The sequence below is a fragment of the Montipora capricornis genome, chromosome 10, assembly GCF_036669925.1.
Source record: "Montipora capricornis isolate CH-2021 chromosome 10, ASM3666992v2, whole genome shotgun sequence".
NCBI classification, from domain to species: domain Eukaryota; kingdom Metazoa; phylum Cnidaria; class Anthozoa; order Scleractinia; family Acroporidae; genus Montipora; species Montipora capricornis.
This window is the reverse complement of record NC_090892.1, coordinates 1,859,542-1,886,855: the sequence shown is the minus strand read 5'-3', so window position 1 is coordinate 1,886,855 and position 27,314 is coordinate 1,859,542. Positions and strand designations below refer to the sequence as shown.

Genomic DNA, 27,314 nt, shown 5'->3' with positions numbered 1-27,314 from the left:
GTCCGTTTAGTATGAATAGAAAGAAGAAGGTGTAATTTTATTAAAGTGTGTTCCGTAAGAAGAGTTTAATGATTGTTTCGTAAACCAAGGAATTAAACGAATATCCAACGGGATCAACGGTGGTAAACATAAAGAAAATAGAAGTGACGTTTTTTGCCCTATCTCATTTATAAAGGTGAAGTTGTAAACACCTGTGTGGTATTAGTGGAGTGGTGTTGCAGTGCAAAAATTCGGCTTGATATTTGGTTTTTATAAAAAGCGGCGATATAAATGCAGGGAATACGTATAAAAAAAAAAACGATATTAGTAACGGTTTTTTAAAATCGAAAACTGTAATGTCGTTTCCTTAACAATGTTTGTTTTTTAATGAGTGTTATTTTCTCCAGCCTGTTTTTGTGATAACGAGCGGAGAGCAGGCAAAGGACCAAGGAGCCTACACGCCTCTTGATAAGGCGTCGTCTTGTCTTCAAAAGGAAGGAGCAGCCGTATTCGTGCTGGGCATTGGAAAGGACGTTGACCCTTCTGAACTGAATGAAATTGCTTCTAGCCCTGAAAACGTGTTTACGGTGGATTCCTACGAGGATCTGGATGAAAAATACGAGGAAGTAAAACGAGGCATCTGTGTACTAGGTATACACATGTGGCAACACAATTTACAAAACCGATATATAAATAAAAACATAGTTTAAAATTTAAGTTGACGGCATAAATTGAGTCCGACGTCAAAGCGATGAGACCGTGTGGTTGGCTATCTGTCATTACCTTAGGATATATTTGTAGTCCTTTTACCATGAATTTGATTAGGGTCGTTCAAATAGCGTCCATGAGGACGCAATTTGTACTATTGTCATGGTGCTTTCTGCAGATCACCAACAGTTTTCGTCTTAACACCCTTCTTTTTCCTTTTTCAGTACCAACTCCCTCATCTACAACAACAGCAACTCCTGGGCCAACCTCACCCGGTTAGTGGTCACTGTTTTCTTTCTATTTTATGGTTGTTCCTATTATGAACAATTTTTATCGTCGGTTGAGAGTGGTTGGACGGCAACGGATCTGCGACGGAACTGTTTTGCTGTAGGCTCGGCGATGTGATGCATCAAATTATTTAGGAAAAAATATGACTGAACTTCTTGGGACAAATCTGGCAATTACAGTCAGAAAGGAAAAGAGGACTTCTTTACTACAGAAAACAATGTCCTGTTATCTTAAGTTTGGATTGTGATTTGCGATGGTATTTTCCTATTCATGGTACTCTTCTTGTGTTAATTACGGTGTTGTTTTGCTTTTACAGAGGAAACATGCCCAATCCCCATGGATACCACCTTCGTCATTGATGCTTCCTCATGTGAAGATCCGGGTAACTGGGACCGCGTTCTGAAGTTCGTCCAAAGTTTAGTAACCTTTTACGATGTGTCACCTACCGTGGGTCGTGTCGCCTTAATACCATTTAGCACTAATGCCACTGTGCTTCTTAAGTTCAACACGTTAACAGGAGAGCTTCTGAACGGCGAAGAAGTGAAGAGACGAGTTGGTCTCTTACAATGCCAGGGTGGCTCGCGGAGGATTGACAAAGCATTGGATCTGGCGTGCAAAGAAGTAGTGACTCCTAAAGGTGGAGCGAGAGGCGTATCAAAGGTGTTTTTTATTGTTGTCTTTAATTCCCTGGAACAATAATCAATTTTGTCCGTTTAGTATGAATAGAAAGAAGAAGGTGTAATTTTATTAAAGTGTGTTCCGTAAGAAGAGTTTAATGATTGTTTCGTAAACCAAGGAATTAAACGAATATCCAACGGGATCAACGGTGGTAAACATAAAGAAAATAGAAGTGACGTTTTTTGCCCTATCTCATTTATAAAGGTGAAGTTGTAAACACCTGTGTGGTATTAGTGGAGTGGTGTTGCAGTGCAAAAATTCGGCTTGATATTTGGTTTTTATAAAAAGCAGCGATATAAATGCAAGGAATACGTATAAAAAAAAAAACGATATTAGTAACGGTTTTTTAAAATCGAAAACTGTAATGTCGTTTCCTTAACAATGTTTGTTTTTTAATGAGTGTTATTTTCTCCAGCCTGTTTTTGTGATAACGAGCGGAGAGCAGGCAAAGGACCAAGGAGCCTACACGCCTCTTGATAAGGCGTCGTCTTGTCTTCAAAAGGAAGGAGCAGCCGTATTCGTGCTGGGCATTGGAAAGGACGTTGACTCTTCTGAACTGAATGAAATTGCTTCTAGCCCTGAAAACGTGTTTACGGTGGATTCCTACGAGGATTTGGATGAAAAATCTAACGAAGTAAAACGAGGCATCTGTGTACTAGGTATACATTTGTGGCAACACATTTTACAAAACCGATATATAAACAAATAAATACATAGTTGAGAATTTCAGGTTACACCATAAATTTGGTCAGACGTCAAAGCGGTAAGACCGTGTGGTTGGCTATCGGTCAGTACCTTAGGATATATTTGTAGTCCTTTTACCATGAGTTTGATAAGGGTCGTTTAAATTGCGTCCATGAGGACGCAACTTGTTCTATTGTCATGTTGCTTTTTGCAGATCACCATTAGTTTTCTTCTTAACACCCTTCTTTTTCCTTTTCCAGTACCAACTCCCTCATCTACAACAACACCAACTCCTGGGCTAACCTCACCCGGTTAGTGGTCACTGTTTTCTTCCTATTTTATTGTTGTTGCTGTTATGAATAATTTTCATCGTCGCTTGGCAGTGGTTAGACGGCAACGGATCTGCGACGGAACTGTTTTTCTGTAGGCTCGGCGATGTGATGCATCAAATTATTACTGGGTTGCCTATGGCAAACCAATCGGAAAATGGGTAGATTATTATTATTATTTTTTATTTTCCGTGTCGGTAAAAGTCTTGCCTGTCTCTTCCCTGCTAAGTGGTGTCTTTATGCATAGAGCCTTCTGCACGTATTGTCTTAGGATCGAGAGGGTAGTGGGAAATGCGTAAATTTCTCTGGTGGACACAGTAGAATGATCAACGTAACCGGCAATGGCGTCGAAAGTCATGTAACGCGAATGGCGTTTTAGTGGATTTTTAAGTAAAATATACCATTATGGAGCTTAATAATGGAAAGTCAATTGGATACTGAACAAGAAAGGCGCTGAAAAAAAAATCTGGAATCTTAAAAGCGACGAGTAATGGACTTCGACAACAGTCTGTCGCCCGTCGAGCCGTAATCAACTGTGAGATGTAGTTCTAATATTGTAAGAGTGTGGTGTTTTGTACAACGCTGAAATCAAATGGAAAATTCTCTAGTAACTTATGGGTTTAACAAAACAGAAACTTGGATCTGTACTCAATTCTGCACAGTCTTCTGCTAACAATTGGAAATTTCACAAATTCCTGCTAGTCAAAAATTATTTGAAAGAAAGCTTGTTGCCCATTTTTTGCTTGATAATTCAAGTAAAGGGTTTTTCAGTGAAGGGTTTGATGCTAAACACTCGTGGGAAATTTATTTACCGTGTTGCGTTTTTGACACGGAGTGTAATTTGACACGATTCATTTTCTTGTCTTCACGCATTAAATGAAACAGGAAGGGTTTTTTGCCTCTTATAGCACATATGTTGTTTGTTTCAAAAAGCATTTAGCTGGAAAATGGTGGCTTTTATGAATTCATCGTGTGTAATATGCGAGCTTAACTGGATAGTTTTTATGGCAATAGTAAAGCATTTTCGTGTCAAAATATAAGGTAAGCGACTCCTTTCTGTTGTGTTAACTTAATTGAATATACCATGGCTCGTAAGTTTGTATTTGTCATCTGCTGTAAACTTGATTTCCACACTCAAAATTACCTCCAGAACCTACTTTTTGCGTAAAATAAGCTTTTAGAATGATTTTCGTTTCTTCTCTGGTGATACTTGACGATTCGGGAACATTTTGTGAAAAAAGATTTATAACGGGTCACACGCGCAACTTGCCCGATTATGCAAATAACATCCACTTCGCCTTTTGACATCCCATTGAAAGAAAATTGTAAAATATTCGCAGACCGGTCGCTTTCTCTGAAATTTGAAAGGATGATTGCTAACAAATATAGAAAGATTTTCACAATAACTAAAAATTCCTGATTCCTCCTGTGTTAAGCATTAGAATTCGACGAAGAGGTAATGCGACTAAATTTGTCCCGTGCGGTGCTATTTTTATGATTTGACTGTTGTGCAAATTTTGACAGATAATATTAAATTATGAAAAAAATATCTAGGTAAAGGTAAAGGTACACCTTATTTAACCTCGGAAGTTCCTTTACTCTCTAGAGAGTATGCTCCCAGGAAGCCGACGGATAGATCGTTAAAAAATCTTTATTTTTAGCTGTTATTTGAACATAAAAGATGCAACACTTGACGAGAAATAATATTTTTGCTATTACTATGTATTTTTCCCGGGAATCGCGTTGAAAATGAGTTAAGAAATTTGCATACGTGCGTTGAAATGTGATACACGAGAAAGGAGTTTTATTTCTCTGACAAATGATTTTGTCATTGTAGTGCAAGATGAAATTTATTTGGGAAGCCAACAATATTCTTTTAACTTCCTGGTTAATCCAATTTTATTGCTGCGACTTGTTAGTGCGAAGATTGTGTACGTGAAACTCGCGCTTCTTGCGAATTTTGAGTGTCATGAAATTACATAATTTGCGTGACTATATCCCTTTTTTAATACTCTGACCCAAATACATTCAGATAGTAACAAACTTCATATTTACTTAACCATTTCTCCGCTTTTGTGCTTGTCAGCATTGTGATTTGCGGTAATTCGCAAGTCTGTTTTTGTATCTCATAGATGTTTAGATTTTCAATTACGAAAAGTAGCTACTTTTCGGGAAGAGAAACGACCGCCGGAAATACGTCTGCGTTCGCAGGCTACCACTCAACCTCTCGATTGTGTAAATAGTTCACCCTGAAGTCAAAATAGATACGTTTCTCAGGAACCCGACAAAGAAGGCTTCCTGACCCGACAGAAGAAATCTAAATATTCACTTAAATATTACAACAAAATTAACTAACGACGGAAGTTTCTTCGCTAAAACGTACGTTGTCCTACTCTGAAACATTCTTTCCCGTAGTTCATTCAGTTGACACAGGGTGATCACGTGCACCTTTACGGTTGCCTAGCATGTGATCAATTTCTTCCCTTTGACAAAACGTTAGAGACTGCAAAAATGTTCGTGTTTTTAAGATCTTTCAATGAGTATCCGATTCATAGTTATATATAAACACTAAGTTATTTTTTTTCTTCATCTGTCTCTTGGCTTGCCTTTTTCTGGTGCAAACCCAAAGCCAAACAATGTTTTGACCTGGCATCAGATTAGACCGTCACATTATGAAGCGGAAACAACACCTTTAGTCCTTTCTTGTATGTGCAATAAACGTTTGCTTAGTCCAACTGCTAGACATGCTGGAAAACGTCCGTCAGAGCAATTTGCAGTTAGTTTTTTGCCGACTATTTATTTAAAGAAGAAACGAGTGAATATTACTCAAGAGCGTGTTTTGTTATCTTTAAACTGAATTTATTACGAAAGCTTAAAAGACTAAAAGACCTTAAAATGGGACAGGATATTACACAATAATTAAACGTGTGAGCCAAAGGGCCTCTGCTAGCGCGACATGTGGGTGACCCCTCAAATTGTCTTAATGACGCCCCACTAGAAAAAATTAACTGGAACGCTGCAGTTCTTTGTGTAACGCGTAACACAGGCAACCCAGTCTAAGCTTTTCGGAGCTTCTCGTTTAGGAAAAAATATGGCTTGAACTTCTTTAGACAAATCTGGCAATCACGGTCAGAAAGGAAAAGAGGACTTCTTTACTACAGAAAACAATGTCCTGTTATCTTAATTTTGGATTGTGATTTGCGATGGTATTTTCCTATTCATGGTACTCTTCTTGTGTTAATTACGGTGTTGTTTTTCTTTTACAGAAGAAACATGCCCAATCCCCATGGATACCACCTTCGTCATTGATGCTTCCTCATGTGAAGATCCGGGTAACTGGGACCGCGTTCTGAAGTTCGTCCAAAGTTTAGTAACCTTTTACGATGTGTCACCTACCGTGGGTCGTGTCGCCTTAATACCATTTAGCACTAATGCCACTGTGCTTCTTAAGTTCAACACGTTAACAGGAGAGCTTCTGAACGGCGAAGAAGTGAAGAGACGAGTTGGTCTCTTACAATGCCAGGGTGGCTCGCGGAGGATTGACAAAGCATTGGATCTGGCGTGCAAAGAAGTAGTGACTCCTAAAGGTGGAGCGAGAGGCGTATCAAAGGTGTTTTTTATTGTTGTCTTTAATTCCCTGGAACAATAATCAATTTTGTCCGTTTAGTATAAATAGGAACAAAAAGGTGAAATTTTATTAAAGTGTGTTCCGTAAGAAGACTTTAATGATTGTTTCGCAAACCAAGGAATTAAACGAATATCCAACGGAATCAACGGTGGTAAACATAAAGAAAATAGAACTGACGTTTTTTGCCCTATCTCATTTATAAAGGTTAAGTTGTAAACACCCTGTGGTGTTGCAGTGCAAAATTCGGGTTGATATTTGGTTTTTATAAAAAGCAGCGATAGAAATGCAAGGAATACATATTAGTAACGGTTTTTTAAAATCGAAAACTGTAATGTCGTTTCCTTAACAATGTTTGTTTTTTAATGAGTGTTATTTTCTTTAGCCTGTTTTTGTGATAACGAGCGGAGAGCAGGCAAAGAACCAAGGAGCCTACACGCCTCTTGATAAGGCGTCGTCTTGTCTTCAAAAGAAAGGAGCAGCCGTATTCGTGCTGGGCATTGGAAAGGACGTTGACCCTTCTGAACTGAATGAAATTGCTTCTAGCCCTGAAAACGTGTTTACGGTGGATTCCTACGAGGATTTGGATGAAAAATACGAGGAAGTAAAACGAGGCATCTGTGTACTAGGTATACATTTGTGTCACCTACTCTACAAAACCGATATGTAAAAAAAAAAAACGTAGTTGAGGTCGCACCATGGATTTGGGCAGACGTGAAAGGAACATGACCGTGTAGTTGGTTATCCCTATTACCTTAGGAGATTTCTATGTCCCTTTTCCATGAATTTGGGGTCGTTGAAGTTGCAAGCTCACTAATGAGCTGCTGCAAGGTGGGTTAATGGTCGCTATTCGTATTCTCAGTATTAGAATGCAACTATGTTACAATGGAGGTTAATGCGGGGGAAATATTTTTGAATGCAAATTCTTTTTAATATATTCCCCCGCATTAGCCTCCATTTCAAGCTAGTTTTTGTGCAATTTTGAGAATACGAATATGGCTGTTGGTAGAAGAATGTACAGAAGAAAGTTCACGTTTCCTAAACAATTGTTTTTAGCTACATTTACTGTTTTTTAACTGGGATTATCTTTGGCTCAGAAAATCTTTTCCCATTATACTGTAATATGGCTGTAATTGTTGTGTACGAGATCTTTTGCTTTAGTGTGTTACTCTGAATGATTTTAATGTTTCTACACAATTGTGATTTTTCTGTTCTCATTTCCCTCTTTGCAACAAGGTTATTATCCTTGTCACGGGATCATTACACCTTTGAACATCAATAGCTGTGTGCAAAATACTTATTGTTACGTTTTTTTAGTCCCAACATTATCAGTTACAACAACATCGACGCCAATCCCTACTACAGCAGGTCAGTGATAAGCTAGTTGGCTGTTTGCTTGATTATTGGTGGGGTGCCACATGTCGAATGTAAGCCGTTAAGTGTTTTTGCTCAAAGAAAATGTAGTTATTTGCTCGGGATTCTAAAATCTATCCTTGTAATATTCCAGAATTGGAAATAAAGTTGGAAGAGCAACAGAATTAGGAATAAGGTCGACTAAGGAGATTTATATTTCAACGGAAAATAATGAAAAGCTTTGCAATTTTACTAAACTTGCTGTCAGCAGAAAGCTGAAGGTATTTGATCTTTTTGTGTAGAATTTTTCTGCAAAGCCGTGGTGGATGTTGCATTCCTCGTGGATTCATCTGGAAGCATTGGTAAAAGGAATTGGGGAAAGATGCTGGACTTCCTAAAAGAAATGGTAAAGGCCTTTAATGTGGGTCCAAACAAGACGCACATAGCTGTGGTTGCTTACAGTACTGGTGCTAAGGTAGAATTCCAATTTAACAAGCTTAAAGGTTCCGATGTAACAGTACAGGGATATGAAAGACTCATAGATCGCATAAGATTTCAGAGAGGCCTTACTTTTATCGATAAAGCTCTACTGCTGGCTGATATGGAAATATTTACAACGGCATCCGGAATGAGACCAGAACTGCAACAGGTATGAAGCATTTTAATCTCAGCCTGAACGTTCTTATAAAAGGTTTTTCAAGAAAGCATGATGGAGAGAACACATGCACCATACATAAGCCTCTTGCAATGATAATTTTTTTCAATCTAAAGTTAGCCAGTGGAAGACACCTGATGATTATCATTGGCTGTGTGACCATGGGCACAAGGCCAGAATAAATGTCACAGCATGGCGGGAAGCTTAAAATAGATTGAAAAAAACTATCACGAGGCATGGGGATGCGTTCCCTCCCCTCATCCTCTCTTGGGCTCTTAGAGTATCCATTCTATTTTATTTCTCATACACTGAAGCGCAGAGGAGTTGCTTTCTGACTTTCTGGTAAATAAGGTTTTATTAATTATAGCTTAATTCTACTTCATTCTGTAGATCGCAATTGTTATCACAGACGGCGAGCAAACAACCAATCGTGGTGACTACACAGAACTTCAAGAGGCATCTCGCGGACTTAAGGACAAGAATGTGCGGTTGTATTCGCTTGGTATCGGGTCAAATGTGAATCGAACGCAGTTAATAGACATTGCCACTTCACCCAAAAACGTGTTCACTGCGCCCAATTTTGAGGAACTCTCACCGGCAGCAGACAACATCGTGAAGAATTCTTGCCTTGGTAGGTTGCCAGAAAACCAATGAGAAGGACTTAGATCACGATCCATATGAAATTGCATTTCCAACTTTTCTTTATCACTTTTTTGGCTTAGGCTTGTCTTTTTAGCCACTCCCTTAACTAGCATTGTGCACTAGATCCAGTCGTCTAACGAACTCTGAAGCCATTGCCACTTCACCCAAAAACGTGTTCACTGCGCCCAATTTTGAGGAACTCTCACCGGCAGCAGACAACATCGTGAAGAATTCTTGCCTTGGTAGGTTGCCAGAAAACCAATGAGAAGGACTTAGATCACGATCCATATGAAATTGCATTTCCAACTTTTCTTTATCACTTTTTTGGCTTAGGCTTGTCTTTTTAGCCACTCCCTTAACTAGCATTGTGCACTAGATCCAGTCGTCTAACGAAAACGACCCTGTTGAACTCTGAACAAAGCTCTTGCTCATTCATAATTATATCACAAACGTTTGAACACTACTTTTTTCCCTTTGGGTTCTTCTTAAATTGAGCCTTTAAGTGCAAACACTGATGTATTCTGGAGGTTTAACGTCTACCATACTTTTACAGTGTGCTGTTCTCTAAATAAAAATAATCCTTTGTGGCTTCCTTAACGATGGATTTAGCTGTCTGCTGCTGTACCATAAGGCATTAATTTCATTTTAATTAACGCCGCCCCTGTAATGCGCACTGAGATGGCCGTTATGCGTTCCGCCAATAGCATTTTATGACACAAGGTCTGGAGGATGCTACTTGTGGTAACTCGTAGCTAAAATGCTTTTATGGCCTGTTTTCTTTGCATTTTAACTGCTTAAGTAGTTTGCTGCCTCAACAGTGATAACATCATTATCGAAGCCATTACAAGCGCAGAACCTGTTCACTTAAAGCCATAATTTAATGCCATTTCTGTCTTCATGAGGATTCTCGCCAGTATTATTCTTTTTTGGTCTCGACCGCTTGAACATTTTCATGACACACACATCGGCAAAGGCAATTGTAAAATGTTTCTCCATTTGCCTCGCTAACTGATATCCCTTGCTTGCTGTAAGCTGCGTGTCACACGTCAACCCTTATGTTATAGTGCTGCTCATGCTTGACACTTTATATTCGCTATTACCGCAGTAAATCCGATCTCTTTGCAGCCCAGAAATAGACAGTGTTTCATTGATTTTCAGTGCTGAAGTTGGGAAAATAGCATCCTGGATGAATTTGAAGTGCTGAAATCTTTCTTTCACTCCAGGTAGTCTCTTCCTCTACCATTCTCCCCTTCCGTTTAATCTGACTAACTACTGAGTGAAAAATGTTACTTCTTCAAATATCCCAAAAACTTTAGGGGGGCATTAATTAATCACTGATTCAAATTTGGGCTAAACCTATAGAATACCTGGCCACTAATATTTGCTTATGAATAGATATGCCTTGTTCTTCGAACGATGCCGCTTTAAGGGACATTTTTTTCTTTCCCATCATCTGAAAATGACAGTGTTGCGACCATTCTTCTCCAAATAGTAGGCTTTTTTTTCTTTTAAAACCCACGCTATTACTCGGATGAGGGCTGGTAATAGCTACGCGTGCGCTATCTTAAGATGTTTTTGCAGTTGACGACAAAGCATGAAGGCTGCGTAAGGCCGCTAACTACTGATTTATGTTCTAGTTTCTTTTGCGGTAGCTACATCGTTCGAATTTTCCACAGGAAGAACTTCGGTGTGCGTGCCTTGCGTAGATTTTCTTTTACGACTTCCTTGAACAGTGTTTTAAAGCAAGCACCCGTGAACATTATTCCTGTCGGTGTACGTTGGATCAACCGGCTTGATTACAAGTTGAAAAACTAAATATTGTGAGCAAGAGCTGATACAGCGTAGATTTGATTTAGCAATGTACTATATTTTGGCTTGCTAAACAACTTCCCTGGCTTTACGGCAGAGACTAAATGTGTAAGGCCAGGGAAGCTTTTTTTAATTCAAAAGGCAGAGCAATTCATCCTGACGGTCTAAATATCCGCAAAGAAACATACAATATTTCATTTTATTATTTACAGTCTCTTCTGTTAATTTCCCGTTCCCAGACTCTCATTGTACCTGAAGAAGGTTGGCTTCACCAGCCGAAATACAGTACATTACTAAATCAAATCTACGTTGTATCGGCTCTTGTTCAAAATATTTAGTTTTTTAACAGTCATTTTACCCACCGACTGACAGTTCTCATTTTTGGTCCGGCCATCGCTTCGACAGCTCAAATCATCGAAACTGATGGCGCCTTTAAACTACGCCTCTGCATAGCATAGCATAGAAGTAATATCCCAAACGAGAACATAAACAAAGGATTATAGATAAAATAGCCTGTTTATTCGGATTTTCAGAAAGTTAAAAGTTTCATATTTCACACCATTTTGGCGGTCGGTCGGCGGGCGGCACTTCTCCCTCGAAAACACCGCTGGCATAATTTCGTTCTTAGCAACAGGCTTGTTGTTAAGAAACACCCCCTTAGGAAAACAATAGTGGCTGGATATTCTAAAATCTGTCCCAAATAGACCAATTTTAAAATTCAGTCCCAAACAAAGGCATCATCACGAGGCTCTGGGGAATAAATATAAGGATCTGTATGAGTGTATTCCCCAGAGCCTCGAGGTGATGCCTTTTGTTTATGACAGAATTTTAATAAATCGAAATTGGGCTATTTGTATGGCAGGGCTGATATTTTTCAGTGTCATTGGTTAAAGTGTAAACTTCGAGCTTCTATTGACGTTGTATTCGTCTGGAAGAGTTGCCTGTGTTGTGTGAACTTGTTTACCTTCAACCACTCTCGTGCTTCTATTCGCGACCAGCCTTAATTTCCACCAACTAGCTGTACAATTGACACAAGTAGAGTGCATTACATTTAACCAGAGTGCACTGCGCCACGAACAACCTAAGAAAATAAACAAACCTTTAAGTAAATAACGAAGCCGTCAGGACCCTGCTTTCGATGATAACGTGAGTGGTTTTGTTTAGCCTTGTCATATCGTGGTGCCTTTCACAGTTCTCTGAATTTAGACAGATTTTAAGTTACATGGTTCGCTTTTTTCTTGCAGACATTTCTGACATCTTTGAGCTTCGTATTTCATCGTTTAGCGCAATTGCACCTCCTTCGGATCGAATTCTAGAATCATTAAGAAGAACTGTGATGAAATTGTTGTTACTCAAAGTTGTAGATATTAGAAAAACAACAATGAAATAGTAAAACACTTTGTTTACAAATGTGCTGCGAACTGACTTAAGTTAAGCTTGCCATGTGCTACAAGCCGTAGCACTAATTATAGTTCTAAAGACTTTCGTTGAGAAGTTCCGGGACAGATTTTAAGTTACAATTTCGTTTTTTTTCCTGCGTACAATTCAGACATCTAAGGACTCTCTCGATTCCCCCTGATCTGGTACAAGGATTGTTTGTATTGTCCTGCGTTCTCATTTTACATCATGCACGAATCAGTTAAGATCAGTGAATTTATTAGCTAGAGTTTTGGATTTTCTTTCCGTTTACATTTCCTCCACTTCATCACAGTCTGGAAAAGGGGTGGTCCGGATTAAATTTCGACACATCGCCGATACTCTCATTCCCTCGACAAGCTAAAATATTAAGTCCCACTGACTTCAATACGCCGTTGCGTTATCACTGATAAATGTTGCCACAATCAAAGAACTTAAATAATCCAATAGACCCATATCACTCAATGCCCAAACAAAAGATTTTGCTCGTGTAACCTCTCATTCAGTGTGAGGCTAGACGTTCAAACACAAGGCAAAAACAAAGCCTTTATTCTCCGTGGACTCCAAAATGCCCGCCGAGTGATAAAGGTGAATGCGCTGACCCACCACTTTTGACAGCCACTGCGCCATCTACTCAAAAACATCTGTTATTTAATGGTCTGTTCCGTGGGTACACACTCCTGCTTAGCCGTCATTTTTCGCGGCACACCAAATCTCCTAACGCAATCAACAGAACAGTAATTCCCAAGCCAGGAATGAAAATGCATGCCAACAACCATGGGCCAGTGTCCACAACAACGCTGCATACTTTGTGCATATGCGACCTCATAAATTCCACCACCTGCTGTGCTCAATTCTGGCTCCCTGTTCCGTAGGTTAATGTTCAAAGAAAAAAAAAATGGAGAAAACATATACCGCAAAATCTGAAATTCTCAAACAAATAAACCACCAATTCCTCATGATTCATCATGACCCCTGTTACCGTTATTGGTTTATCGCTGCCTGTTACCAATCTAACTCCTACGGCTAATATCCACGAACGCCTTGAGGGCAGCAAAAGGAAGATTGATGGACAATTGTTAGAAAACCATTTTACTTCAAAAGGCGCCTTTGATGCTGCTGGCTTTTAATCCTTCCCCCTTCAAAGGAGGAACCACTAAGTATACCGGATTGTGAAAAGAGACCAGACGGAGGGACTAAGGTCTGCCCTGCCGAACGCTGATCATCAAAGGTCGTCGTGGTTCACTTTTAATTCCCTTGAGGATTCAACTCATCTACCTGCGGAGCGCTAATTGAAGACAATCCTTGTCAAATCAAATGCTTGTTTGTTAAGAAAAGAAAAAAAAACTTCATAAATGCCGTGATCACTGTTTCTCTCCTTTCAATTTCGAATTTCTTTCACATACACCCTTCCACCTAGTTTTTATGTAAAGGGTCCTTGTGTGCTTGCTTTTTGTAGAGGGCTGTTAAATAACCACAATTAACGTTTGTTTCTCATTCCTGGAATATCACGCGAAAATATTTCACCACCATACCTGGCACGTTCAAGACAAACATTCCTGGGTTGTGTTTATCTGTTGTTAGTTGTTGGGTAAACCCAGAGGATGGCTCACTGTTTCCCCTTTTCATTACAATTTAAAAGCAAATATTCCTGGAGTAGATCTGCTGTCACTTTTCACTAAATGAGTGGATCTCATTGTTACTCCTGAATGGAATAACGTAAAAACGTATTTCGCTACTGGGCATGACACTTCCAAGATAAACATACGTGTATCAATTTTTTTTTCTCTTTAACAGATTGAAATAAAGTTTCATCCGGTCTTTTATTTATTACCAGACATGACACTTTTAAGACCACCTGGATTGTGTTTTTCGTTACTATTAATCAATCGAGTTGACGTTAAATTGTTTCTTTCTTCGGGAATGTTATCAGCACATTACTAATCCTGCTTATCTTTTGCAGCTGTAATATCACCCACGCCAACTCCAGCACGTAAGTGACTGATTGATGATTACACTTGGTGGATACTTTCAAGCTTTGTAATTAATTTTGCATACTATAAAAAACTGCGAGCGGTCAGCATCATTCCGGGTCTTTTTACCAGGAAACCTGGCTGATTTTGCGCTGTCCGCTCCTATTCTAGCAAAGTATACAGGATGAGTTGCACCAACTGTTTTTTTTTTCAGTGCTGCGGCCAAAAAGCGCTACCACTGAAAACCCAGATTGCTTAACACAAAAGAGAAATTCCCAGTTTTGACCATGACTAATTCGCCAAATGGATTTTAATGATGTGAAAAACCTTGCATATGAAACAGTTTCCAGCAGTGACTCTTTTTGGGTGCGTGTTTCTCACTTGAAACATACGCATGTTGCGAAGTACCTCCTCCATTCATCCCATTATATGTGTTGTGTCTCGCGCTTGGTTATAACACAACGATCTTTTTACTTTAAATAAGATGGCGGTTCAACACAAAAACAGGATCACACACATGGTATGCGCGCGTGTAATATTAACAAGGCCGCTGGTTAACAAGTACGGCATGGCAATATGTTTTGATTCTTTAAAACTAACGACTAATCCTTATCACTTAGCATCTTCTTGTTATCTTTCCTCCTCATCTTGCACATCATTCTATAACTGAAACTATTCATGGCATTTGTGTAACCTTGTGTTTTCTCTTTGCTGCCTGGCATTCGTGGATTAGATCTTTTATCTGCAGGCCATTCTTCATCCACTCCACTTTTGTTGCTGCTAAGTTAAAATAAATGATAATAATCATAATGACCTTTAACGCGCCTCCGATCCTTGTTCACATTTTAAAATCCCATGCCATTTCAACTTGTTTAAGGCTAAAGCATTAGCCAAAACGTCGTGTGACTCTTTTTTGCAAATAGTCACCGTCAAACAATAAAGTATGTCACCCCTTGATAAAACTCTACAGAATTTTGCAACCACAATGTGCTTTTTCAAAATATTCTTTCATTTCTTTCTTGTGTAATTTTCCAGCATGCAAAGCTGTAGCAGATGTTGCATTGATTGTGGATTCATCAGGAAGCATTGGTCGTTCAAGATGGCCATTGATGTTACAGTTTTTGAAAGACATCATAAATGAATTCAACGTTGGACCAGATTCTACCCATGTAGCAGTAATTGCTTACAGTACCAAGCCTAAACTTGAGTTTACGTTCAATACTTTCTCTGAAGCCGAAATTACAGCGCAGGAATATGGAAAGCGCATCGATGCGATACGTTTTCAGCGGGGATTTACTTATATTGACAGAGCTCTAAAAATGGCTGATGAACTTGTGTTTGTATCAAGTGCTGGAATGCGGGCTGCAGTACCAAAGGTGATGAGTGAAAAAACGTCATTGGAATGCCATGCTTTTCAGTATGAGCTTTATTGAAACATCACTAAACCCAATTGTTTATTTGCTTGAACTTACCACAGGTTGCAATTGTGATTACCGATGGCGAGCAGTCAACTCGGGAACAATTTACACCACTTGATAAAGCGTCTCAAGGCATAAAAGACAAGGGAGTAACAGTGTACGCCTTGGGTATCGGTCGCAGCGTAGATTCTGGGCAACTGAGGCAAATTGCAAGCTCTGATGACAAAGTGTTCAAATCTACTGGGTTTGATGATCTCGTGGAGATTGTCAAACCAATTGTGCAAAAGTCTTGTCCAAGCCCACCAGGTAAGGAGAAATTCAATAAAGTAGAGTTAAATTTCTGCTAAAGATAGTGTTCATAATTTGAAAAAGTCTCTCCATTGTGCAACCGGACAGAAAGAAAAGGCGGCAAACCAGTCGATACCTTTAGATTGGTTAGTGATTCTGGCATCCACCATACTTTTTCAACACCTGGGACTAGCTTGTGCAAAGAAGTGGCCACGACGTTTCCTTTCTTTCTGCCACGTTTCTTTCCTTCATGACGTTTACTTTCATAAATTCTTCCTTTTTTGATAGAGTGCCGTAAAATTGCGACACACACAAATACAAGTGCCAAATACTTAAACATTGTGTTCTGCTAGGTTTCAACTGAAGAAACAATGCCGCTCTTTTTATACATTGTTTTGAGAAAGAATGTTTGAGGGGCTCGAATTTTTTGTTCCCACAGAAGAAACATGTCCGATCCCTATGGACACCACCTTCGTCATCGATTCATCTGTCTGCGATGACCTTGACAACTGGAATCGTGTTTTAAAGTTTGTCCAAGAGTTGGTTACGTTTTTCGATGTGTCAAAGCCCGTAGGTCGCATTGCGTTAATTCCATTCAGCACAGATGGCAAGGTTGTTCTGAAATTTAACACTTTAACTGGAACTCTTCTGAACAGCGAGGAAGTTAACAGACGGGTTAGTCTCCTAGAATGCAAGGGAGGCTCGAGGCAGATTGATAAGGCATTGGCCCTGGCAGAAAATGAAGTGTTGACCCGCGAGAGCGGAATGAGAGATCGTGTATCCAGGGTAAGAAAAGTTTGATTGAATATTTATTTGCCAGTTTATAAATCGTCCAAAGAAAACTTGGTCGGATGACAACACGCATACACTACTTAAAATTCGTTAGAGTTATACTTTGCGAAAGCGCAAGACCGAAAAGGAATAGATGGGGCTAGATGGGCGTCAAACGCGTGACTTCAAAGTAGTAATGAAGTTAACGTAATTTCCAGGGCGCAGCGTTAAATGGGATGAATTCGAGGCAACAATCATATCATTGAAATGGAGTCAACATTTTTTTCTGAATTTCTTTCGTTTGCTCTAGCCCGTGTTCGTGATTACGACAGGAAAGCAAACAACGGATCAGGGAGCCTATACACCGCTTGATGAGGTCTCAGCACGTCTTCAGAATAAAGGATCAGCTGTCTTCGTGCTCGGCATAGGAAAGGATGTCGATCTTTCTGAACTGAACCAGATTGCCTCTGGACCTGATAATGTGTTTAAAGTAGACTCGTTTGAGGAGTTGGAAGACAAAGCAGATGAGCTAAAGAAAGGCATTTGCGTAAAAGGTATTTTATTGATGTCTGTGTAGCCTGGTTAACAATGATCTATGGAAAGTGATTTCACTCCACCTCTTCTCTTTCTTTTGAATTCCAGACTACCCTCCAAAGTAGTTTACTCCTTTTAACCCTATATAATCTATAGTAATAATGATAATGAAACAAAACAAAGATGCTGTTTGATAGGCTACTTTAGAAATTTAATTGAGCCTCTTTGGCTTTCATGGAAAGCAAAAGTAACGTTCACGTGTGCTTGTTGTACCGTGCAGTTGCTGAAAGAGAGCGAGCCAAGATAGCTGTATAATCTATTGTAATGATGATAATGACGATGATAATAATAATATTAAGGATCATGATTTTTAGGACTAATATTAATATTTGTGATACTTCTGATGGTAATTGCGATAATGGTATTGATAATTATGACGGTGACGATAATATTTGGTAGTGATAATGATAAACCGTATCTTAAGTTCTTAGACAATGAAGAATTTGCACTTAAAATTCTCCTGTCACATTCTTCAGCAAAGTATTTGTTTTGATGTACGAGATTATCATTTCAGAAATGTCTACCAGTGTAAAAGTTAATCGGAGGAGTGATAACGTTTCACTCCCAAATCGTTTTCAACAGATGTTGATGAATGTGCCAGGCCTGAAACAAACGAGTGTGACCCGAACGCTGAGTGTAACAACACGAAGGGATTCTATACCTGCCGCTGCATCAGTGGATATCAGGGCGATGGTAGAACGTGTTCAGGCAAGTTACTTGTTTAATAGACTAAACAACTAAGCAATGGAATGTGTTTCAACGTGTGCACCATTCTAGCGTACATGCCAAAAATGAAAAAAGCATGATTCTTTTCCGAAATGTGTTTGTCTTTAAAGATTTATTTACCAACGCAAGACGTTGCAACAAAAAATTAATGAAAATGATATAAATGTAATCCATTTATACCCAGTTCGGTTAATTCCACCAATTCTCAACCTCGTGGCTTTTAGCCTTTTCTTGCCCAGTCCAATGCTCATCATTCATTTATTACTTTCCGCTTCTGTTTCCCTTAAATCCTGTGCTCAATTATCTGCAAAGAGTTTTGTGTTGCCGAAACGGCTGGGGAATTTCTCTTATTAACATTTGCCTCTTAATTAAACGTTTCGATCCATGTGGGATAGGTCTTTCTACTCAACGTGGCTGTTTTAACAAAAAGTCCTCAGTTGCCAAAGCCGCTCTTGGGGTCATTTAGAAAAAAGGCACACAAATCAACTTAGAACTGAAACACTGGGCCTTGGTCTTGATTACGATAGATCTTCGTGCTTAGTATACTACTAATTCTTAATCGTCGTCGCAAAGCGCGGCAAAGACGCAGCTCAAAAAGGTCGAACCGAACGCCCACTGTGGTGCCTCCTGCAGCCGCTATACAGTCCACGCATGACTTTGTAGCATAGCTTAAAGAAAGATAGCTTAAGTTTTAAGTTGGTTTTTGAGGAGAGGGGGAAACCGGAATACCCGGGGGAAAACCTCTCGGAGCAGAGTAGAAAACCAAAAAAGTCAACCCATATATGGCGTCGAATCGGATAATCGAACCAGGGCCACATTAGTGGGAGGCGAGTGCTCTCACCACTCCACCAATTCTGCTCTGGATACTGATCCAATAAAATAGGAGTTGTAAAACGTTTTGTGGTTCATAACGTGTCATTAAGCTCACTTAAGATTTTGAATGCTTTCTTATTTTTGGATTATTCCTTTTTTGTATCTTACAGACGTGAATGAATGTGGAAATTTTGAAACAAATGACTGTGACCTCAACGCTCAATGTTTCAACACTGAAGGATCGTACACCTGCAGCTGTAACGAGGGATATACTGGAGACGGCAAAACGTGCACAGGTAATTCTTACGCTTTTGCAACCTAGTTAAATAAGTTTACATTAAGATCGCATTTTCGAAATCAATAGCCTTCTTATGCGGATTTAAACAGGAAGAGTGTTATTTTATACTTACGTTTTGCAGAACACGGAGGGTCGTGGGTTCGAATCCCATCTGGAGCTCAGATTTTTCCGAGTGCCCAGTGAGTTCTATCAACATTTCATTTGATATGTGGATATCGATTTGCAGAACAAAATTTGACTAGATCGTTCCCTGAGGGTCTCTTCCATTAAATAGGTTTTCAATTTTGATTGTACACAGATATCGATAAATGTGCCAGTCCTAAAACAAACGAGTGTTACCCTAACTCTGCTTGTATCAACACTGAAGGGTTGTATACTACAGCGGTAACGAGGGATATACTGTCTGTCAAATCCAGGAGTAGGTTGAATCCGCTTTAACATAGGTTAAACTGGTGATCCTCATTTTACCTACAATCATAGATATAACGGCGGGTCTAAAACACAGGTCACATTCCACAGGTCACTCGTTGCAGGTCATTGTTTTATGTTTTGGAAAGAAACCAAAACCCTGAATTTGGCTAACCCTAGGCCTAAGGTTGGTTTTTAGGCCTAGGGTTAGCCAAATTAAGGATTTTGGGTTTTTTTCAAGAAAGTAAAACAATGACCTGCAACGAGTGACCTGTGGAATGTGACTTGTGGTTTTACACCCGCCGTAGATAAAACCGTTGGGGGGAGGTTAGCACGTTTGACGTCTTTTTTTTTTTTGCTTGTCTCTCCCCCCTCTTTGATTTGTGCAACCCTGAACGGTTTTAGTGGACAATTGTTGTGTTACCTTCCAACATTGAATACGGAGAAAGTGGGCTGTACAGGAGAAGGAGAAACGTTTTCTTTGGTACCTTGAGCTTTGAGGGAAGCGGGTTGAAATGCAGGTGTGATGCGGGTCATTTACATAACCTACCTGGAGGTTGTCTTAAATTAGAAATAAGACTTTTTTCCTTAACGTTCACAGTTTCGTTGAGAACAAACACAATTATTGCTTCCTTTAACATTGAAATGTTTTTTTGCCGTGTTATTATGAATTTTAGGCGTGTAAGGCAAAATTGTAACTTTCATACATGTATTAGGTTGTCTTGTTTTAAGTGATTAAATGATATTAAATTGTAGAGAAAATAACGTGATGAAAATTCCTTCATGAATTAACGAAAAGGGGAAGAGTGTAAATGATAGTTAATTGACCCTTTCGGCAAAACGGTGCATGCTCATAAATCGATGATTTTAATCCAATTTTAGTATTGCGAGATTTTATTTATGCATTTGAAAGTACATTGTAAGAACATTTCCAGAACGAGAAATGGAAGCCACATGTTAAATACTACGAGGGTTATAAGCGTTCAAAGTAGATTTCCTACTCTCATACAACCATAGCTAAAACCGTTGGGAAGGTTAGCACTTCTGACGTCTTTGCTTCTCTCGATTTATTCCAACACAACCACTCTGTGTTCTAGGATCTAGACATAAAAAAGAAAAACATTTAGATTGCGGCAAGTGTCGTAATGTTGTATGTTACTCTAACTGAAAAATGTTGCTGCATGATGAGGAAAACACGAGATGACACGATGCTCACTAATAGCCATCATTTGGCGAACTTCAAGCTCGCTTTAAAATGAGGAAAACAGTATTGCACATTGCCTACCACATGGCACTGATATAATTTGTGAAGGATTTTGTTCCTGTGTATGATGCTGCTCGGTGGATGTGGATGGTAGTGTTTTTAAGGATTAGGTGGCATTTGGAAAATAAACAGTCTTCTTATGCTGTTTGAAGTAGGAATAGTGCGTGTGAATATAATATGATGGATTTTGGGTTCGCGAGTCCTATTACGTACCTGTGCCAATTTCCCGGCTATTACGGCTATTACGAGGTCATTATTACAGTTACCTAGCTGCCATGCGTTTGTTTTACTATGAGTGCTTTGTAGACTGTTTTCTAAGGATGCTTTGTTTACTTGTGTTGACTTAATTTTGCACAGATATCGATGAATGTGCCAGTCCTAAAAGAAACGAGTGTGACCCTAATGCAGCTTGTATCAACGCTGAAGGATCGTATACCTGCAGATGTCGTGATGGATATACAGGAGATGGACAAAATTGCACAGGTAATCAGTACGATTTTGTGAGTTAGATAAGTAAGTTAACATTTGAAATCAGAAGCAGGGATGGTGCAGTGGTCAGAGCACTCGCCTCACCAATGTGGCCAGGGATCGATTCCTAGACTCCGTGTCATATGTGGGTTTATTTGTTGGTTCTCTTCTCAGCTTCAGGAACTTTATCTGCGGGTACTCCGTCTTTCCCCTCTCCTCAAACACCAACCTATCATCTCATATGTGTTGATTTGATTGTATTTCTGTCAAGCCAGTCCCAATTAATGGCGTAGCACTAAATGCACTTCTCAAGAACTATGGCAAATAAAGATGTTATTAGTTTGAAATAACAATAATAATAATAATAATAATTTGGGAAAATTGTAATGCTTAAGAGTAATATTAAACATTGTTTATTTTTGAAAGCGTAGTAAAGATATTATTAATATTATTATTATTATTATTATTATTATTATTATTTTTATTATTATCATTATTATTATTATTATTATTATCTCTTCAATCCTTTGCTGCATCATTTTCAGTTTTTTTCTTCCATGCGTTTGTTTATGTTCGTTTTATTGTTTCGCAGAAAGACAGGATTTTATCAGATTGTCTCTTGTCTACGGGGTCTCTTCCTTTAAAATGTTCATTTACTAATCTTAAACAAATTTTACCTACAGATATCGATGAATGTGCCAGCCCTGAAACTAACGAGTGTGGTCCCAACGCTCAGTGTAGCAACATTGAAGGATCGTATACATGTAGCTGCGATGCAGGATATACAGGAGATGGCAAAACGTGCACAGGTAATAGCTGATTTCTTGTCTTGTCAGTGTAAGGAATTACCGATAAAAGAGGTTAATAAGAGTTCAGAGGAGATAAGGGATGCTGCCCAGGACTGTGATGGATGAAGCGGTTTCGTTTCAACAAACAGGTGTTTGTTCCAGTTTACCACTGAATAAGATGACTTTCGAATACGTCATTTTCTTGGCTTTTAAGCTTCAAACCTTCTTTTTTTATCTTTTTATGTCCTTTTCTTTTAAAACAAATTTCTATGAGTATAAGAAAATAGCATGAACAACGCTCGAAGATGTTTATTGATTTAATTTTGACAGATATTAATGAATGCCTTGTTGTCAACGGAGGATGCCAGCAAGTTTGTAAAAACACCGATGGTGGCTTTGAGTGTTCCTGCAACAAAGGTTTTACCCTGAACGCCGACAATACCACTTGCCAAAGTAATGTATCATTTACACTGCCTAACATATCAGTCGGGATTTATTAAGGAAGAATTCGCAGTATTGAGAGGCTCGTAAAGTTTTCTTTAGCTTGAAATGCCGTGCAGGAAAAACTTTTGTATAGACCTTGCTATTTTATCCTGATGCATAGCAAATTCAGAAACACTGTAGAACACTTAGAACACGCCTTGCATGACCGAGTTTTCCATCTCACATTATATGTATCATTTTCTTCAAGATCTGCTGAGCAGAGAGGGTGTTACAAAAAGTCAAAGTCGTCCTTAACGGCGTTGACAAATAAAACACGAATATCGGCAGGGAGAAGAACTCCTTTCGGGAAATTGTTATGGTTTTCAGAAGAGTAAATAGGGTCAGTTAAAAGTTTAATTGGTTGATATAATTTTTTTAAAAATTTATTCTCTCTTCAGAATTTGACTGCGAAGCCGTGGCAGACATAGCATTTATTGTGGATTCATCGGGAAGCATTGGTAGACGTAATTGGGCAAAAATGCTAGAGTTCCTGAAAAGGATGATTGAGGCCTTAAATGTGGGTCCTAATAAGACTCACATTGCTGTAATTGCTTACAGCTCTAAGGCTGTGTTAGAGTTTCCATTTAACAAACTCAAGGGCTCTGATGTGACAGCACAGGAATACGGAAAACTCATAGATCGCATAAGGTTCCAGAGAGGCTTTACTTTCATCGATAAAGCTCTGTTGCTAGCGGAAAGTGATGTATTTACAACAGCAGCGGGAATGAGACCAGAATTGCCACAGGTACGATTACCGTCGTTGATGTGCAAACATTTTATTGTGCTTCTGCCAGATGTTATCAATCGTATTGGGTCTAACTTGGCTTAAATTGTAGGGCACCAACTTTTAACTGAGAGGAAGGTCGTGGTTTCTAATGCCATCGATGACAAATGTCTGTGCCTAATCAGCTCTTAGTTACGTTCCATCCATCTTATTACGGATGAATTTTAAATCACAGACGATCAGAGAAACTTGTTTCGCGCGTGCTACAGTCCATTTGAAAATTGTAGACACAAATGAATAATAGGTTAATTAGCTTTTAAATCTTTTGGTCCTATAAGCATCAGTTGAGTTACCTGTGGACCTTACGAGCGCTTTGTGGTACATTTCTTGACCGGCTTCGTTTACTTCAGTCTTCACTGTCATTTAGACGAAGCCGTCAAAGCGACGCTTTGGGCGCCTATTCCGAAATGGCTTAGAATTAATTGCCCACGGTGGTTGCGATGCAGGCAGGGAAATTTTGCAGACCGACGATTGCCGAATGGTTAGCTTTCAATTATGGCAGTGCAATGTCTGCGGTAATTCGGTCTAGGCGCCGATTTCTCAAATGGTTAGCCTTTAGTTATGGTTGCGTATATGTACAGTTATTACTTTGAAAATACCGATTTTAGAATCTTCGGCGCTCTGATGCCGTCGAAGTAGGTACCTTTGAAGACAGCCGCAGGCAAGAAAACATCTTTGTTGATTCTTTGGAGGCTTTCTGCATGGGTTCGTTTTCTTCTTTTTTGCAATATCAGCATCTTGTTCCTTTTGTTTTCAGATTGCAGTTGTTATCACCGACGGCCAACAAACAACTGACAGGGGTAGCTTCACAGAACTATCAGAGGCTTCTCGCGGGCTCAAGGACAAGAATGTAAACGTGTTTTCTCTTGGTATTGGATCAGGTGTCAATGAAACACAGTTAACCGACATTGCCAGTTCAGCTAAAAATGTATTCACTGCCCCCACCTTTGCAGATCTTACTCCTGCAGCTGATACTATTGTGGAAAATTCTTGTACTGGTAAGTTGGGTTTGAATGTAAAAAACAAAAAAACACTCCCTAGAACACAAAGCTATTTAGCAAGGTGATAAGAGATGAGTCCGAAACTGGAAGAACGGATATGACAAGTGAAAAACGGTCCGGACAGTTGAACTCTTCCATAAGCAAACCTTCGGAGACTGATCCCTCATCCCTGGTAGAAACAGAGCTTGTACAAGTGCTGATTTTAAAAGGTGTAATAGTAGTGCCTGTTTTACCAGGAACTTTGAGAATTAGCATGATTAATGATTCCAAAGTATCATTTCCCCCCAAAAAAAGCGTTAACAAAGTGGCCATGTTTGCTTTACAGCTGCTCTCCGCGAAACACCAACACCACCACGTAAGTGTGTTTTTTCTTTTTATTTTAATAATCCTAATTATAACCAGATGATATGCTGCGATCTTAATCAAAGCAGATGTAAGGTCCCTTTTTGGTCTTTCTTTTTCTTTATACAAATGACTCATCGGTTAAGAATTTGAAAAAGAGACGTTAGAATTGTTCAGAAAGGTTTCAACATGCGAGGTGAGTCGGAATAGTCGCGAAACGATTTCAAACTGTAGCCGAAGAAATATTTTTCAGTTACTTCACTCGGCATTGATTTAAGTTTACTATTTGCTTTCATCATAATGTTATGAGCGATGCCTTTAAAAGTCATTGAATTAAAGCTATGGTTACATTCTAAACCTTGGGCTATATGTGTTTCAATTGATACTTGCCATGGATTGTGTACAGGGTTCCATGCTTGATACGGAGGTCCCGGTGACCAATCAAGTTTTGCGGAGTTCAAGCACAGCGTGACTTTTAACGTTTCTTTCCCCTTTCTTCTGTAGCATGTAGAGCTGTTGCAGATGTAGCATTGATTGTGGACTCCTCAGGAAGCATTGGTCGTTCAAGATGGCCATTGATGTTACAGTTTTTGAAAGACATAATAAATGAATTCAACGTTGGACCAGATTCTACCCATGTAGCAGTAATTGCTTACAGTACCAAGCCTAAACTTGAGTTTACGTTCAATACTTTCTCTGAAGCCGAAATTACAGCGCAGGAATATGGAAAGCGCATCGATGCGATACGTTTTCAGCGGGGATTTACTTATATTGACAGAGCTCTAAAAATGGCTGATGAACTTGTGTTTGTATCAAGTGCTGGAATGCGGGCTACAGTACCAAAGGTGATGAGTGAAAGAACGTCATTGGAATGCCATGCGTTTCAGTATGAGCTTTATTGAAACATCACTAAACCCAATTGTTTATTTGCTTGAACTTACCGCAGGTTGCAATTGTGATTACCGATGGCGAGCAGTCAACTCAGGAACAATTTACACCACTTGATAAAGCGTCTCAAGGCATAAAAGACAAGGGAGTAACAGTGTACGCCTTGGGTATCGGTCGCAGTGTAGATTCTGGGCAACTGAGGCAAATTGCAAGCTCTGATGACAAAGTGTTCAAATCTACTGGGTTTGATGATCTCGTGGAGATTGTCAAACCAATTGTGCAAAAGTCTTGTCCAAGCCCACCGGGTAAGGAGAAATTCAATAAAGTAGAGTTAAATTTCTGCTAAAAATAGTGTTCATAATTTGAAAAAGTCTCTCCATTGTGCAACCGGACAGAAAGAAAAGGCGGCAAACCAGTCGATATCTCTGGATTGGTTAGTGATCCTGGCATCCACCAAACTTTTTCAACACCTGGGACTAGCTTGTGCAAAGAAGTGGCCACGATGTTTCCTTTCTTTCTGCCACGTCTCTTTCCTTCATGACGTTTACTTTTTCTTAAATTCTTCCTTTGTTGGTTGATAGAGTGCCGTAAAATTGCGACGCACACAAATACAAGTGCCAAATACTTGAACATTGTGTTCTACTAGGTTTCAACTGAAGAAATGTTACTTAGAACAATGCCGCTCTTTTTCTACGTTGTTTTGAGAAAGAATGTTTGAGAGGCTCGAATCTTTTGTTCCCACAGAAGAAACATGTCCGATCCCTATGGACACCACCTTCGTCATCGATTCGTCTGTCTGCGATGACCTTGACAACTGGAAACGTGTCTTGAAGTTTGTCCAAGAGTTGGTTACGTTTTTCGATGTGTCAAAGCCCGTAGGTCGCATTGCGTTAATTCCATTCAGCACAGATGGCAAGGTTGTTCTGAAATTTAACACGTTAACTGGAACGCTTCTGAACAGCGAGGAAGTTAACAGACGGGTTAGTCTCCTAGAATGCAAGGGAGGCTCGAGGCAGATTGATAAGGCATTGGCCCTGGCAGAAAATGAAGTGTTGACCAGCGAGAGCGGAATGAGAGATGGTGTATCCAGGGTAAGAAAAGTTTGATTGAATATTTATTTGCCAGTTTATAAATCGTCCAAAGCAAACTTGGTCGGATGACAACACGCATACACTACTTAAAATTCGTTAGAGTTATACTTTGCGAAAGCGCAAGACCGAAAAGGAATAGATGGGGCTAGATGGGCGTCAAACACGTGACTTCAAAGTAGTAATGAAGTTAACGTAATTTCCAGGGCGCAGCGTTAAATGGGATGAATTCGAGGCAACAATCATATCATTGAAATGGAGTCAACATTTTTTTCTGAATTTCTTTCGTTTGCCCTAGCCCGTGTTCGTGATTACGACAGGAAAGCAAACAACGGATCAGGGAGCCTATACACCGCTTGATGAGGTCTCAGCACGTCTTCAGAATAAAGGATCAGCTGTCTTCGTGCTCGGCATAGGAAAGGATGTCGATCTTTCTGAACTGAACCAGATTGCCTCTGGACCTGATAATGTGTTTAAAGTAGATTCGTTTGAGGAGTTGGAAGACAAAGCAGATGAGCTAAAGAAAGGCATTTGCGTAAAAGGTATTTTATTGATGTCTGTGTAGCCTGGTTAACAATGATCTATGGAATGTGATTTCACTCCACCTCTCCTCTTTCTTTTGAATTCCAGACTACCTTCCAAAGTAGTTTAGTCCTTTTAAGCCTATATAATCTATAGTAATAATGATAATGAAACAAAACAAAGATGCTGTTTGATAGGCTACTTTAGAAATTTAATTGAGCCTCTTTGGCT

At 39.4% G+C, this 27,314-nt stretch overlaps 1 protein-coding gene across 1 annotated transcript in view; it reads left to right on the top strand.

Annotated features, from left to right (window-relative positions):
- The window catches only part of LOC138020152 (uncharacterized), a 202,410-nt gene that overhangs the window by 105,128 nt on the left and 69,968 nt on the right, over positions 1–27,314 (top strand). Inside the window, 27 exon segments of the mRNA XM_068867178.1 lie at positions 387–630; positions 912–962; positions 1,292–1,635; positions 2,069–2,312; positions 2,598–2,648; positions 5,933–6,276; positions 6,677–6,920; positions 7,609–7,659; positions 7,947–8,293; positions 8,690–8,930; positions 14,130–14,159; positions 15,175–15,515; positions 15,617–15,863; positions 16,285–16,631; positions 16,927–17,170; positions 17,793–17,918; positions 18,920–19,045; positions 21,077–21,202; positions 21,871–21,996; positions 22,306–22,428; positions 22,857–23,203; positions 24,000–24,240; positions 24,569–24,598; positions 25,090–25,430; positions 25,532–25,778; positions 26,218–26,564; positions 26,860–27,103. Coding sequence (XP_068723279.1) covers positions 387–630; positions 912–962; positions 1,292–1,635; positions 2,069–2,312; positions 2,598–2,648; positions 5,933–6,276; positions 6,677–6,920; positions 7,609–7,659; positions 7,947–8,293; positions 8,690–8,930; positions 14,130–14,159; positions 15,175–15,515; positions 15,617–15,863; positions 16,285–16,631; positions 16,927–17,170; positions 17,793–17,918; positions 18,920–19,045; positions 21,077–21,202; positions 21,871–21,996; positions 22,306–22,428; positions 22,857–23,203; positions 24,000–24,240; positions 24,569–24,598; positions 25,090–25,430; positions 25,532–25,778; positions 26,218–26,564; positions 26,860–27,103 — 5,794 coding nt within the window.